The 14801-nt window shown below is 39.2% G+C and overlaps 1 protein-coding gene across 3 annotated transcripts in view; it reads right to left on the bottom strand.

Annotated features, from left to right (window-relative positions):
- Positions 1-531: 531 nt before the first annotated feature.
- Positions 532-14801, bottom strand: part of Rfx6 (regulatory factor X6) — a 52556-nt gene continuing 38286 nt past the window's right edge. For all 3 annotated transcript variants that reach the window (XM_059272571.1, XM_059272569.1, XM_059272570.1), the window contains 8 exons: positions 13456-13600; positions 12000-12109; positions 10375-10492; positions 8592-8714; positions 7781-7987; positions 5366-5878; positions 4352-4564; positions 532-1457 (listed from right to left, as the gene is read on the bottom strand). In XM_059272571.1, the coding sequence (XP_059128554.1) occupies positions 1282-1457; positions 4352-4564; positions 5366-5878; positions 7781-7987; positions 8592-8714; positions 10375-10492; positions 12000-12109; positions 13456-13600 (1605 nt within the window). In that variant the 3' untranslated portion in view covers positions 532-1281. The remainder of the gene's footprint in view (positions 1458-4351; positions 4565-5365; positions 5879-7780; positions 7988-8591; positions 8715-10374; positions 10493-11999; positions 12110-13455; positions 13601-14801) is intronic.

Below are 14801 nucleotides of genomic sequence, written 5' to 3'. Positions count from 1 at the left end.
GTTTGTTAGGTCATACCGTATGCTACTAAGTGGGCATGCTACTAAGCAAATGGTAGTAATATTCCAACAAGTCCACAAGCAATTGTCAATTTCTTGTTGAAAACAGGTTCACAGTTTATTTTTACCAAAGCATAGCATTTATACCATGGATATCAGGCACTATAAAATCTTATGTACCTGGAGCTTAATAGCGTAACCTAATTCTCTACACAAATAGTATGAGGTCCATCATAATAAGAGATTCTTTATAGTTAATAGAAGTTTTTTAGTGTAGGCCATGAATCTCCCAGCCACAACATATGGAAAAGAAAAAGAAACATATATAGATAGATGGTGCTATCAGTTGCATGAGCTTACCCATAATTCACTTCTGAACTAGGCTTTGCATCCAGAGAATCCCTGAATACCTATTCCTTCCCAGATGTTTAGCAAGGTACTTTATAAACAAGTGCTTTTAAAAGCACGGAAAATTAAACAGTCTGAGTCTCTTAACATGTACAGGCATGAGTCTGACACATAAACACTCTCGAATTATAGTGTCTTAAGCAGCAATTTATTCTTTCATTTCATACCCCAAATACTTCGGCCTGCAAGTCCCCACATTCTTCAGGAACAGTACCAATCCCAAGAGCAACCACACTTTTGTGAGCACTTCCACACATTCTTTTTTATTTCCTCACATCATTTTAAATAAAGAAGGAAAGTGTTTATCATTTCTATTCAGTTACATAGAATTGGAACACTGCTATGTAACAGAAATCACCACACTAATGCACAAGGAAAGAAAGTCAAGTCACTTTGGTCTAGGCTGAATACATTTAAGTCTTGACCTTGTAAACATTTCCACAGGAGGTAGAACATAGACATTTGACTTTTGTCAAATAAGTGATAGTAAACAATGATTAGGAGAGCCTAATAAATTAAAGATATTGTGAAGGCATTGAATATATTTTCTTGTTTTAGAAACCAAAGACGAAGGAACATAGATACTTTTCAATAAATTAGAAAGTGAAATAGTACATCTTTGGAATGTCTGCATCTTCAGATTTCCATTGGCTTCATTTGATAGTGTTTGAAGTTATGATCAATAATGACTTCACATTTTAGCCTCTTTGTGTGCAATACAAGTATCTCCATTTACTATGGCATTGTCCCAAGTATCAGCGATCTAAAAAACACGTCCAGCCACTGAATCATCTTTGCTCTCATGGCAGCTGGGGATGGATAGTGACATCAATGCAACTGAGAATTTGAGTTTCAGCTGCATCTCACAGTGTTTCTTTAGGTGCCTCCAGCTGCTGTCCCCATAAATACAGTGTTGATGGGTGGTAAAGAGGACACCATGTCTCTATTGCTTGCTCCATTGGAGTCCAGAGTTTCTTGCACTGGGTACTGATTAGAAGTTCCATACATACACTGGGATGAAGATGAGGAAATCTGGGTTTGCAAATTGGAAGCTAGAAGGGAAAAATATAATTAACAGTTGAAAACAAATTGACACAGTACCACTCAATTTGAACCTCTTTATGTTTTTTTTTGCATTTAGCATACATCAGCTATTTCAAATGTGAATGTTCATGATTCACTAGAACAATAATATTTTCTTCTATTTTTCCCATTTGTTGTCCTGTCAGGTACTATTTCATAAAGGAAACTCAATATCATATTACTCCTGTCACTAAAATATGTCTCCCGTCTGCTGCTGCCTTCTGCCTGCACCTCTGATCACCATTGCTTCCTGACCAACATAGCAGCCCCATGCTCTCATCTTTACTTCGGTCTCTTGCCCTCCAGGGAAGAGCTAGAAAGATCTTGGTGATGTATTTCTACTCTTTTTTTTTCTTCCAGCCAACCATGACTTACTACACTCTAGGAACAAAACCCAGTCTCCTTGCCATAACTCATAAAACCCTACCTGAACTGACTTTTAAAATTCACTTTGCTCCACTCTCCCCCTTGTTTACCTGCTCAAGGCACATGGATTTTCTTTCTGCCCCCAGAAATTGGTAACTTGTTTTCTGATCCCAGAGGCTCTATAATGGCCATTTCTTCTGTCTAGATCGTCTCCATCCAATTTCCTCAACGCTTCTGGATTGCCCAGTTCTCAATTTAAATGCTCCTGCCTCAGGATTCTACTCCTGACACCTGTCTCAAACAGTTCCCACTTTGCCAGCTGCCACTTTACACACTTCGGAGAAGCTAAAGTTACCTTTTAACAAATTGCTTTAGGTTAACATTTTTAGTAACGGGTTTTATCATAGCACCTATGGTCTTTATACTTGTTCTGGTTTGTTCCCGTCTCCTACCGGCCTTCCCCAAACTCCCTTCCCACTCCAGCTGGTTTCCCCTGCTCAGTTAATTCCAATGTCTTACTGTCTCATCACATGCATTCCATTATATATATACATATATATTCCATATCTATTAAGTTATTCCTCCTTTTTCATGATCCTATATGCATACACATATATAAATGTACCTCTCTCATATATATATATATATATATATATATATATATATATATGTGTGTGTGTGTGTGTGTGTGTGTGTGTGTGTGTGTGTGTGTGTACATACATAATTACATATATATACTTATTTAAATCCAGGTTCCACATATGAGAGAAAGCCTGTGATGATGAAATTATCTTTGTAATGCATACATTTGCACATTCATTGCCTTACTCTCCCCTTCTAGAGCATAAACTTCCTCCAAGCAGAAACTGTGTCCTGATTCCCTCAGTATCCTCATACCTAGAGTCTGATATACAGTTGCTCTACAAAGCCTCATGAACATATTCAAGAGGTCCACATCCTTCTGGCATGGTTGATGCCTTCCCATTGTCAAGGCAATGCATGCTGTCTCTAAGGATCAGGATGTATAACTAATGAAGACAGTGAGTCCCAGGCCCCACTGGGCTTGTTCACTCACTCCCTTCCTCTTCCACTCTGAAACCCAGTTTGCAGTCTGCTCAGTAGGCAGCTCTGACAGCCAAAGCTTAGAATCCACCCTGCTTCCAAGCCATGTTCCATCAAAGCTTCCATTATCTCCACAAGCAAACAGAACTAACAGTAACAATAGCAACGCAGCACATTTTAGTCTGGTGGTGAGGAAACTTCCTGAAGTGGAATTTTCTGCTTCATTAGAGTAACCTAGAAGCAATGACTATTAGCAGATAGCAGGAGATGAGCTGCTAGACCACTCAGGGCACATTTGTGATGGTCACAGGAAGGGAAGAAGTGCTTCCTATTGAATGATTGGAAAAGTACACTGAGTGATGAGAGATGGAATTTATTTCATTTTCCCCGTGCTTCTATTGGGTGTCCTATGCCCTTCACTTACACTAGTGTAAAAACCAATTCCACTGAAGATTTAATTCTCTCATATAAACATGAACACTTTTTTTGACACTTGATGAATGCATACTTTCCCTTTGATACTTCATTATTCATTTTCCAAACTAAACGCACTCATAGATTTAGGTTCAAAACATACGTTATGGGAAATAACTTATTAATTCAAGTGGACTAAATGTATGTACAGATTTAAGGTTGTTAGTTTGGTGCTAGAGGTCAAACCCAAGGCTTCACACATGACAGTCAAGGGGTCTGCCACGGGGCCACACCTGAAGCCTCTGGATTGGTTTGTACTCTTCCATCACTCATGGATTTGCTAAGCTCCTACCATGCAGCCAACTAGTGGTGCAGTTGGTGGTGCATCTAGACCCTTCACAGATGAGGCTCAGGTTGGAAGAGGCAGCTGGAAGACTTCATAGCAGGCACACTGATTTGCTCACTTTGGCTTGAATTGTGTGTTATAGAACAATAAACATAGCAACATTTTCTGCCATGGTATTCAATCTCATTAAAAAAAAAAAAAAACTAAGAAAACGCTAGCTGCTACTATCACAGGATAAACTTTTGCAAACATTCCCAGTGGTATGGGGTACTGATGGAGATTATGGGGTCTAAAGATAACTCTTGACACTTCCTTGTGAGTCCAATGATAGTCATAAGAGAATGAAGAAAATGTGTCATTCCTGTTCTCATAAAGTTCACTACTATTTAGAATACCTTGGAACCAGCTATACTAAAATTTTTATACATAATAAACATAAGTTATTACTTTTTGGAAGGAGCAATAGATCTTAAATCAGGCATGTACTAATCATACAAAGAATAAGGAATGGAAATTCACTCTTCACTCAAATACAAAAACAACTTCAGATCCAATGATAAATTACCTTAGGGCCACACATGCCTAGTTCACCTGTACACTTCCCCCCAGATCATTCTGTATATCTGAAGTTTGTCACTTCTTAAAATGCTTTCAATGCCTATGAAAACAATTTACCTACTACAGGAGTCCGACATGCAACTGGAGAGGCTGTGTCTGGATAAAACGAGTTGCTCTGTTTCCGGCCACTGTCATCTAAAATGTTAAGTGGGTCATGGATGTCACTGTAGGGAGGCAGTGAGCGAACACTACTAATGACGGAAACATGTTGGTTCACCATCGATCCGAGCCTCTGAGCTTCTGAGTAGTTTATATTGTTTCCATAGTATCCTAGAACAGAACAGATCAAGAATACTCTGTTTACTTTTTACTGAATCACCCCAGGAAAGGTGATTCAGTAGGAACAACAGTGGAGTATAGTCCTAAAAACATCAATGGTTAATATCATTTCTATTAGTAACTTGAGAGTTGGACTTACACTTTCATATGGCATGGTTTACTATTATATTTTTGAGTTAAAAGGTAACGGGCATATTATTCATTTTGAGACTGACTATATCTTTGCCATATTTTCTTTATCTAAATTTATAAAGTATGTTTATGAAGAAAGACACAAGTACTGTTAGCTCTTTAAATGATACTTCTTCTCAAACACAGTTTCTATTTACAGAATCATGTTCCTGAGAGAAAGACTGGCCTACACCTAGGAGAAAGTCTTTTGGAAAGTTTAATGAATTCAGAGGTCTTTCACTTTCCTTAACTTCAGGTATTTTGTCTTGTTTATAACCAAACATGGAATATTGATTTTAGAGCCAATCTTTAAAATGTGCTGTTAATTCTCTGGAAGACACAATTTCCATTAAGAATATTTTCAAATGACAGAATATTGTTTGGATGTATCTGGCATAAGTTTTCACTGTCTTTTAAATCATGTATGATAGACTTTAATAAGTCCACCAGAATTAAGGAATATGTTTGGGTGTGGCAGACACATTCTGCAAGGGTGAAGATTCTGTGATTTTTTTTACCATTTTTTACTAGATGGCATGATGATCAGCAAAGGTGAAACTCAATATCAGATTGCTTTACTGCCTTTTCAAAAGTCAGAGAATGTCTTTAAAAGTTATATACCATTAGGAGAATTAGAAGGCAGTGTTGCTCCTTGGCAGCTGCCAGCTCCTGAATTACTAAGGAAATTGAAGCTTCCCGTGTTCAAAAACTGTATGCTCTGTGACTCCTGTGTGTGTGTGGATGGTCCGTAGCTGGAAGGTGGTCTGGAATTATATGGAGAGCCAGCACAACTGCCACTGAAGAAGTCTCTGGAAAGCTGCTGGTCAGTCCAGGCCATGCATCTCCCATGCTCTGCACGGTGAGTATAGAGGTTTGATGAAGGGTGAGACTGTGCCCTGAACACAGTCTGATAGTTGGAGTTGGTCCCATAAAAGTCATGGTTGGCTGGAGGGAGGGTAGGATAAATTGGCTCTGGATATGTTGAGCAGTGTGTTGGAACTGAGAGAACTGAGCCCACACTTGGGGGTCTGCCTGCCATTGGCCCTTGGTTAATGACACTTCCTCGGCTTGCCATGGCTGGAGAAATAGGTGGTGTCATCAGATGGCCAGTACTCTGTGAAAGCTCTATTTGACCTGGAAAAAAAAAAAAGAGTGAGAGGATTCTGTGAGTAGTCTAGTAAGCAGACGGGATCATGGCTTTAAAGGTATTCAAACGATTTATGAACGTGCCCTATGTTCCAACTTAGTAATTCCCATTTTCTGTAAATAACTGAACTGGAGAACATATAGGCACATGTATATTCACAACACAACTATATTTAGCAGCAGTGGTAACTTGGAGTTGGTAAGAGTAAAACCTGGGATTGTTTCATTTTCTCATAGGGTGGGGGAGGTGGGGGGATCTGGGGTAATCTGGGAGGAGCTAGAAAGAGGAGGGAGAATAACATGATTAAAATATACTGTATGAAAAAAATCTTTTTTTATTTTGTTTTTTTGAGATAGGGTTTCAATGTGTAACCTTGGCTTGTCCTGGAACTCTCTCTGTGGACCAAGCTAATGAAAAATATTTTTAATTGGAACTCACAAGTAGGAAGGGCAAAGGAGTGTGATTGTACCATAACAAAAAAGAAATGATTTGATCTTTAATAATAGAAAAATGCACTGATATCGTAACGCCCATTATTTCAGAGACAGCTGAGAACATCAGGAAACACAAGTGGTGAGCGATGGGATTTACAAATGTCTCCAACTCTCTGGGCTTCCCTGTGGTTTAATTAAACCATGGCATTAAAAGGCCTTCTTGTCTTAAAATTCTGCATGCCCAATGAATTAATGTATAAAATGGGACATTTTTAAAAAGCCCATGAGCCAATGAGAAGATTTAAAATATTCTCTGATCTCCAGTTCAAATCACTGAAAATTCATCCTGCTGTAAAGCATAAAATTATTGTATAGCTGTCCTATACAAGAGACAACCTCACCAAAGCCAAAATCAAATAAGCAATCCAGTTTTTAAAGGCAGAATTTTGCACACAGCCACCACCCAGACCTACATCCTGGGCCTTGGGTTGGCCACCCTAGGATACCCACAGGATCTCCATGACTCAGGATGATGGCAGGATATTGAGGGGAGTTTCGGTAAGGGTGCAGTGATATGGGGCATCAGAACCCAGAGGCCTTGAACCAGGCCAATGACTCATTGCAATGAACATTTGCAAGTAAGCCTGATTGGGCAAGAGGATGACTGCATGACACACACCACAGCTCCTAGTGCCACTCCAATGAATGAAGAGATGATGGAGAAGAGGGAAAGGAGGAGAGCAGGAGCAAAGAGTTTTTTAATTTTTTTTGTGGTGGAGGGCACTGCAAGGGTGAGGGGTGGGGGAACACAGAGGACTTGGAGATGAGTGGAATTCGGGTGCATGATATGAAATTCCCCAAGAACCAATGAAGAAATTATGTTTAAAATAATAGGCAAGAATCTGGAAAGTCTATCAATCGAAATGTTCTTTGTGTGTTATTAGTTTATATACAGTAAGGGATTTTAATTTGAAGTGCAATGCAGTATATTTTTATGAAGTAAATAATTTGTTATTAAAGAAAAAAGGGAAAGACACGGTTTTGCTAGACAACCCGGGCCAGATTGAACTAATGACCTTCTGACCTCAGTCCCCTGAATGCTGGGATTACAGATGTGTGCCACAATGCCTAGAAAGCAACCCATGTTTTATCTTTAATGTATCCTAAAGATTTTATGCATATCTAAGATAGGTTTTCTTCTATTAAATGAAGAGACCTATTCATACTTCTGATATGAGTTACTGTCAATGCATGATAATCACATGAGTAATGGTATAAATAGCAATTGCAAAATGTCAGAAATAAAAACTCATAAATTTAAAAAACGGATTTTTTTCTTTTATAATATAAAATGTTTTTCTCTTTGGCATTCCTGAACTTGTGAGTGTTAAGAGAAATGGGTCCACTGAGATGTGCTGGAAAATGTAAGGTGTGCTTTCTTGCTTCTCTTCATACCTGTAAGTGGCATATTCTCAGCATTCTCAGCTGGGAATGGGTGCAGAGCAGGGGGTATTGATCCAGGCTGGGCGGGAGGCAGAGGGACGTAGGATGTCTCCACATGGCTTTCATTCTTCACGGTATCACTGGAAAGTGAGCTGCCCTTATTACGGTTGGCCAGAAAGCAGGAGCTCGGGGAAGCCATGAAGGCAGCTTTACTGGCATCTGCAAATGTTATTTTAAAGAGACAAAGACAGGATTATGAAATACTCTTCGTTAACAAGCCCAAGCAAAAGACATTGAAAATGGATCTTGGTTGAGTAATGAATCTGGAAACTCCACAGGGAACAGGCTGGAAGGCTTTGATATTTATGGTACTAGGTTTGGTAGTTTATGGTCAGGTATATTCTGAAGGGCACTAAACAATCCACTCTGGGCTAAACAGGCTTCAAAAGGCAGGTTTCTCACCTGAAATAGGCTATCCTTCCCCCTCCGATCTCCTGTTATATTTCTACATGGTACTGCTGCATGTGCTGTTTTGAATTACAAGGATTTTTTGTGGGTACGACAGACACTTCTCTAACTTTATCTAAAGTCTCAGAAATTAAGAATGTTTAGTTGTATAAACTTCCAGTTTCCATTGAGGAACTTTCACTGCTGTGTCTAAATGAAGGGAAGAGGGTGCTCCATCAATGTTCAGCTAGGACGCTTGTGGTGCTGAGCTTGGAGGAAAACAGACTATATGAATGAACCCCCGTGTGCACCTACAGATCCTTAAACTTACATTTAAATAAAGGAATATGAAAAGTACAACAGCTGTTGAAGTTACCTGAGTTCTTCATATACTTGTCCAGTAAGTTCTGCAGTTCCTGCTCTTTGTCATTATTAAATTGAGTCTCCATGGCCAGGAGGATGTATTCATCCAGAAGCATCCGGATCAGATGGAAAGAACCTCGTTTATAGAAGAGGAGGCATGTACAGACAGAAAGTGGGGGAAGGAGGGAGGAAAGAGGGAAAGGAGGGAGGAAAGAGGGGAAGGAGAGAGAAAAGGAAAGAGAAAACTTATCTTTGTGACCATCTCACCACACTTTACAAGGCACAACTGAAATAAACAAACACGTGTTGGACTTTCAATGACCTGCTAAGACCAACATGCTTAACTTGGGTCTCTAATCTTTCTGTGTACCTCCTGCTCAGCTCCCTGTGTGCACTGTCCTGCCAGCCCTTTGGCCACTAATTACATCAAAGGAGAATGTGGATGAAAGTGAGACAGGCTTTATGCTTTAAGAGGGCACCCACCGGAGCATGATAAGCCTGAGCTGTGGAGAATGACCTCTCTTCTGCTTGATTTCTGTTTACTTTGCACTAAATAATTAGACGATGGCCAACGTTGTCTGAAAATTTTATCAAATAAGATGTCTTTCCAGCTTGAACCATATTTGATTTAGAAATAAAAGCAAATGAGTAATTTTCATGTGAAAGGCAGACCTGCAAACTTTTAACTTCTTTGAACTGCTCAGCAGTTTTCCTAACAAAAGTCTTTTCTTCGCGCTAAAGTCAGGCTTCAGTGCCATGCATTTTAACAAACACGGAATATAAGAAAAGCTATTTTAAATAATAGACTATTGTTTTTGACCTTGCAACACATTATTTAACTTTAATCCCGTTGAACCCTAGATGAAACTTGAGTTGACTCTAACCTGTTTTGTAACATGAAAAGTTTTTAAAATCCAATTCACTGTCTATACATTTAGTATTATAACTGAAAGTTAGTAAGCTCACAGAAAGGTTAGGGCAAAGACAGTACTCAATTTTTGAAAAGGCTAACAGCCCAGTTTACGTGGTGGGTTTAAAGATCAGGCAAGACAGTTCAGAACCTTAGGAGCCTGTGCCTTCTAAGTTACACGTTAGTTCCTCAAATGCAACTATGTGGGTACTGGGGAAAGATGTAAGAGGCAGTCATGCTACATAATGATGGGTACTGGGGAAAGATGTGAGTGGTCCCCATGCTACATAATGATGGGTACTGGGGAAAGATGTGAGTGGTCCCCATGCTACATAATGATGGGTACTGGGGAAAGATACAAGTGGTCCCCATGCTACATAATGATGGGTACTGGGGAAAGATACAAGTGGTCCCCATGCTACATAATGATGGGCACTGGGGAAAGATGCAAGTGGTTTCCATGCTACATAATGATGGGTACTGGGGAAGGATGCGAGTGGTCCCCATGCTATGCAGTAAGTAGAGCCTCTGGGGAACAGTGTCTCAGTTACGGTTTGTTTTATACAGAAAACCTATGCAAGCACTTCTACAGAAGGTTCACATAGGGGGAAGTGTTTTGATTTGCACCAGCTCTTCTAATACCTATACCTTATGAGAAGACTACTCCTCAGACTGGCTTAGGCAGTGTCTCAAGGAGAGAAACTGTGAGCATTTGACACCGCAGGATCTGATTCCCCAACTGTAGCTCCTAGCTACCGCTCTCAACTTGCTTGATAGTCAGACATGTTTTGAGAAGGAAAAATAAGCAATAAGGTGTCGACGATGGGAGAACCGAAGAATGAGTGAAATCGTGCAGAAACCAATCATCGTAAGGCACACTGAATACCGAAACTCGACGCGTTGTTCAAGGTAAGGTTGTGCATTACTCGGGCACCAAAAAAGCTCCACTTCAGCAGAAAGTCTTGCGCCCTCTTCTTCAGGGATCTTCCGTTTTGTTTGCTTGTCTAAAAGTAAAGGAGCAAAATGAAGCTATGAACTCGGCCACGTCACTGCGCATGCGCCCTGTTCAGATGCCTGGGAAGACAAACAGCCAGACAAGCAGATGGACAGCGTGGCTCCATACTTATTTCATCAAATAAAATGATTGCCCCCGGATTTTTAACTTCAGTCTGTGGTTGGTTTTTTGGGTTTTTTTGTTTGTTTGTTTGTTTGTTTGTTTTTCATCTTGTTATTTCCAAGGCACTACGTCTTTATTCTTTTATAGCTTGGTTTCCTATTAGAATTAGATTATAAAGTGAAATAATTCACAGGCTATTTTTTTATCTTCAATTGTTTTTGATAAAGCTTTAAGAAGGACAGGAGGTAATGTCTGAAGCGAGGGTTGTACTTTTCTGTAAATGATTAACTGACTCCTCTGGTCCTGAACGAGAGTCTGTTTTCCTTCCAGAACAAAAAGTCCCCAGACTGTAACCAGTTTCCTTGATATGGAGTGGCTCGCGCCAGCTAGTGAGGGACATATTTGTTCTCAATGCCTCTCTTCATGATGGATGGCTTTGAGAGCTAACTGAAACTGTTGAAGAAACCAAACAGAAAATGTAAAATTGTGACCTTCCAGATTCAGAATTTCAAATGTATATATATATATATATATATATATATATATATATATATATATATATATATAAATCACAGTTCCAGTCAATGTTAAGAAAATTCGTTTGTTTGGAAAGACTCAAATCTTTCCAGTTTCTATGTTTGTCTTTAACTACTGCTATAGTTCAGGTGTAACTTTATAAACGGATAGAGGAAAAAGATAGCATCCTGTAGCTGACTCCGTGTTCAGTACTTTCAAACTGGTGTGTTCCTAATTTTAATATTTGGGTCTTTCAATTTTTTAGGGCTTCAAAAACTTTACAAAGCATTTTAAATCAGCATACAAGCTATTAAATATCATTATGGCACAGTTGAACAAAGTGTATTTTAGTAGACGCTCCTTCTCCTCATCTCTTTGCCCTCCACTGTGCTTGAACTCCCCACAGTCCCACCTAAGTCTCTTACCTCTCTCATGTCCCACGTGTCCCTTTTCCCACCTCATCCTTTCGTATCACCTGTTCTCACCCTTTTTTGCCTTTACCCACAGTTACACTGTAATGCCTATGTACTTTCAGGCTCTGTCTCAGGCTCATGTGCGAGGACAAACACTTGCTTTTGTCTTTTGGGGCTTGGATCACCTCACTTGATACTGTGCTTCCCAGATCCAGCCATTTTCCAACAAATTTCATTTTTGTTTACAGATGAAGAAAATTCCACTGGATACCACATTTTCACTACCCATTCATCTGTTGATGGCCATCTAGGCAGGTCCCATTTCCTTTTTATCACAAATACACAATACACGATTTAAAAATCCACAGTCTGGATCTTTTTTACACCAGTAAAAATAATAATAATAATTACAGCCAGTTTCAGATTTTTTCTTAAAAATACTTTCTGAATTACTTATAAAAATACCTTAATCACTCTCTGCTCGACCACAGTATCCAGCCATTCAATAAATGCTTCCACTGTAGCATTCTTCTTAAGGAGATCCTTCAGTTCTTGGAACACAGTGATAGAGTCATCTGCCAGGTCAAAAGAAGAGAAGGAGGAGCAGGAGGAGGAGGGAGGAGCAGAATGAGAACAAACAAGAGTTGGGAGGAGGAAGGGGATCAGTGGGAGTGAGAAGGAGAAGAAGGGTTATTAAGGATAAATATGATCAAAATACATCATATACATATATGAAAAATCTCATAATAAAACTTGTCACTATGAATAGTCAGCATGCAGTGATTCAAAATTAAAATATATCACACTACTTTGAACCCAAGATAGAACTTTGAGCTACAAATAATTGGAAATTTTATGGCATAAAGAGGAAAGAGAGATGAATAAATATGTGACATGTATTAATTTCTTTTTCTGATAATTGTAACAAAAATGCTTAGTCATCATTGTATCTGTTTTGGGATACACTGAAATACAGGTTTATACTTTGTATATGTAATTTGTATACATGTCCTTGATGGGAATAATTACTCTAATGAGTATTTCTTTTTAATTCAGCACTTTTATTTGCTGAAAGTAACTTATTACAAGTGTTGAAAGCTAATGAATGGCCCAGGCTAGGCTTGTTGATTTTCTGCTTTGTGAAAGACTCTATCTTCAACAAATTAAGCTCTGCACTGCAGAACTGAGCCATTTACACAGATGACATTTCTCAGAAAAATTTAAAGAGATAGTCTAGGATTATCATACTGTTGAAGAGTTTGGGGTCTGCTGAACCCCGGGATGTAATGTAGCTAACTGAAATGAGGCTTGATGTCGGACTCCAAGAACAAGCTTGTGCCATATCCTGTAGGAAGCTGCAGGGTGTTCTCTCTTAGCAGACAGAAAGTGATGGGAAAAGAGTCTGCTGCTGTCCCTTAGTATTGAGCACAGATGCCTAACCACTCGTATGGGTTGGGTTAACTTTGTCAAATAGTCTAAGGCTAAATCAGATCTGTATTTTTAATAGCATTGTGTTGAGGCACAATCTTAATACGTGTCATACACTGTATAATGGCAGGAACACAGGACATAAGCAAATGTGATTGTATGTCATTTAAAAGTGGGAGAAAATTCAGAAAACTCAAAGCCATATGGATTATTTCCAGGTTATGTATTTTTGGTTGTTTCTAATTAAAAATATTTCCGTAAGAGTTTCTCCAACAGATGTGATTTTGCTGTCAGGCACATTCAGTATCATCCAGAGACATTTTTGGTTGTCACAGCTGGAGAGAATGCTGCTCATGGCACCGGGTACACAGCCAATGATGCTGATAAATGTCCTACAATGAATGACACAGCCTCCCTGCCCCCCAGATAAGTTACCTACCAAGGGGTCGATAGTGTCAGCTAGGAGATTCTGTTGTTAGCTAAACAGACTCACGTTCACTGTAGATGTCAGATTCCGTGTCTGTACTGCTGGGGATGGTGAGAAGTGCCTGAGATCCGATACTATTTAAGTCAACCTTTTCAATATCAGATACCATGGAATTTACCACATGCTGGTCAAAGAGAGCTGGCCTGGCGATCTGCACATAGACAAATAAAAAGACACTGAAGTGTATCAGTCACAGTCTGCCTGAGAATGTCTTCAGCTTTGATTAAAAAGTAGTTTCTTGAAGGAAGACAATCATTAATAACTCTTGAGTTTATCTGTGTGTAAATACATGTTTGTATGTAGTTGTATGTATGTGTCTCTGTAGAGGCCAGAGGTCTACATTGAGTGCCTTCCTCAGTTTCTCTCCACATTATTTTTTGAGACAGAACCTTTCACTGAACCTGGAACCCATCGATTGAACTAGAGCGACTGGCTGGGAAGCCCCAGGGATCCTGTCTCTCAGTCTTCTCTGTTCCGGCTTTATGGGTATAAGCTATCACAATGCCTGGCTTTTGTGTAGGTGCTGGTCCTCATGTTTGTATGGCAAATACGTTATTGTTTGTATGGCAAATACTTTATTGACTGAATTCTCTCCTCTGCTCCAGCTTTTCCATCATTTTAAATTTAAAAACAATAACTGAAACTCATGATCAGCTTTGAGATAGATTTGAAATTTCATTTGAGATTTACAAAATGAAAATAATATTTTTGATCCATCATCACACAGCAAGAATGATTAAATTTAAATATTAATTTAAAAATAACATTTTAAATGTTACGTTTCTTATCTGGACCTATCTCTAATGTGTTTCTTTTTTTTTAAATTCAAGATACCGAAACCTTCATAGAGCCAATAATTATAGTGACAGTGACAAGTGTCTGTGCTATTTCTATGTATGAATTATTTTGCTGCTCCATATTTGACAGGGACTGTCAGTTGCAGTTTAAAGAGTAGAGAGCTTGAAGGTTTAATAACGTTAAATATCACACAGCCAGGCTGGAAAGATGGTTCACAGGGTAAGAGTATGTACTGCTCTTCCAGGGGATCCAAATTTTATTCCCAGTACCTAGTCAGTCAGTTCCCAGACACCTGTAACTCCAGCTCTGGGGTACCCAATGCCTCTGGCCTGTGCAGACACCGATACTCATGTGCACATCCACAGACACACATATATTGAATTTAAAAGATAAATGTAAACAAGGAATCAAACAGCCTCACTGCTCCTGTACTCATGTGCACACACACACACACACACACACACACACACACACACCAAATTTAAAAGGTAAATGTGAAAAAGGAACCACACAGCCTCACTGCTCACAACTTTACCTTGTACCAGTTGATATTT

The sequence above is a fragment of the Peromyscus eremicus genome, chromosome 8b (genome assembly GCF_949786415.1).
Source record: "Peromyscus eremicus chromosome 8b, PerEre_H2_v1, whole genome shotgun sequence".
Classification (NCBI taxonomy): domain Eukaryota; kingdom Metazoa; phylum Chordata; class Mammalia; order Rodentia; family Cricetidae; genus Peromyscus; species Peromyscus eremicus.
Note: the sequence above shows the minus strand (reverse complement) of the source record. Positions and strands in the feature narration are given on the sequence as shown.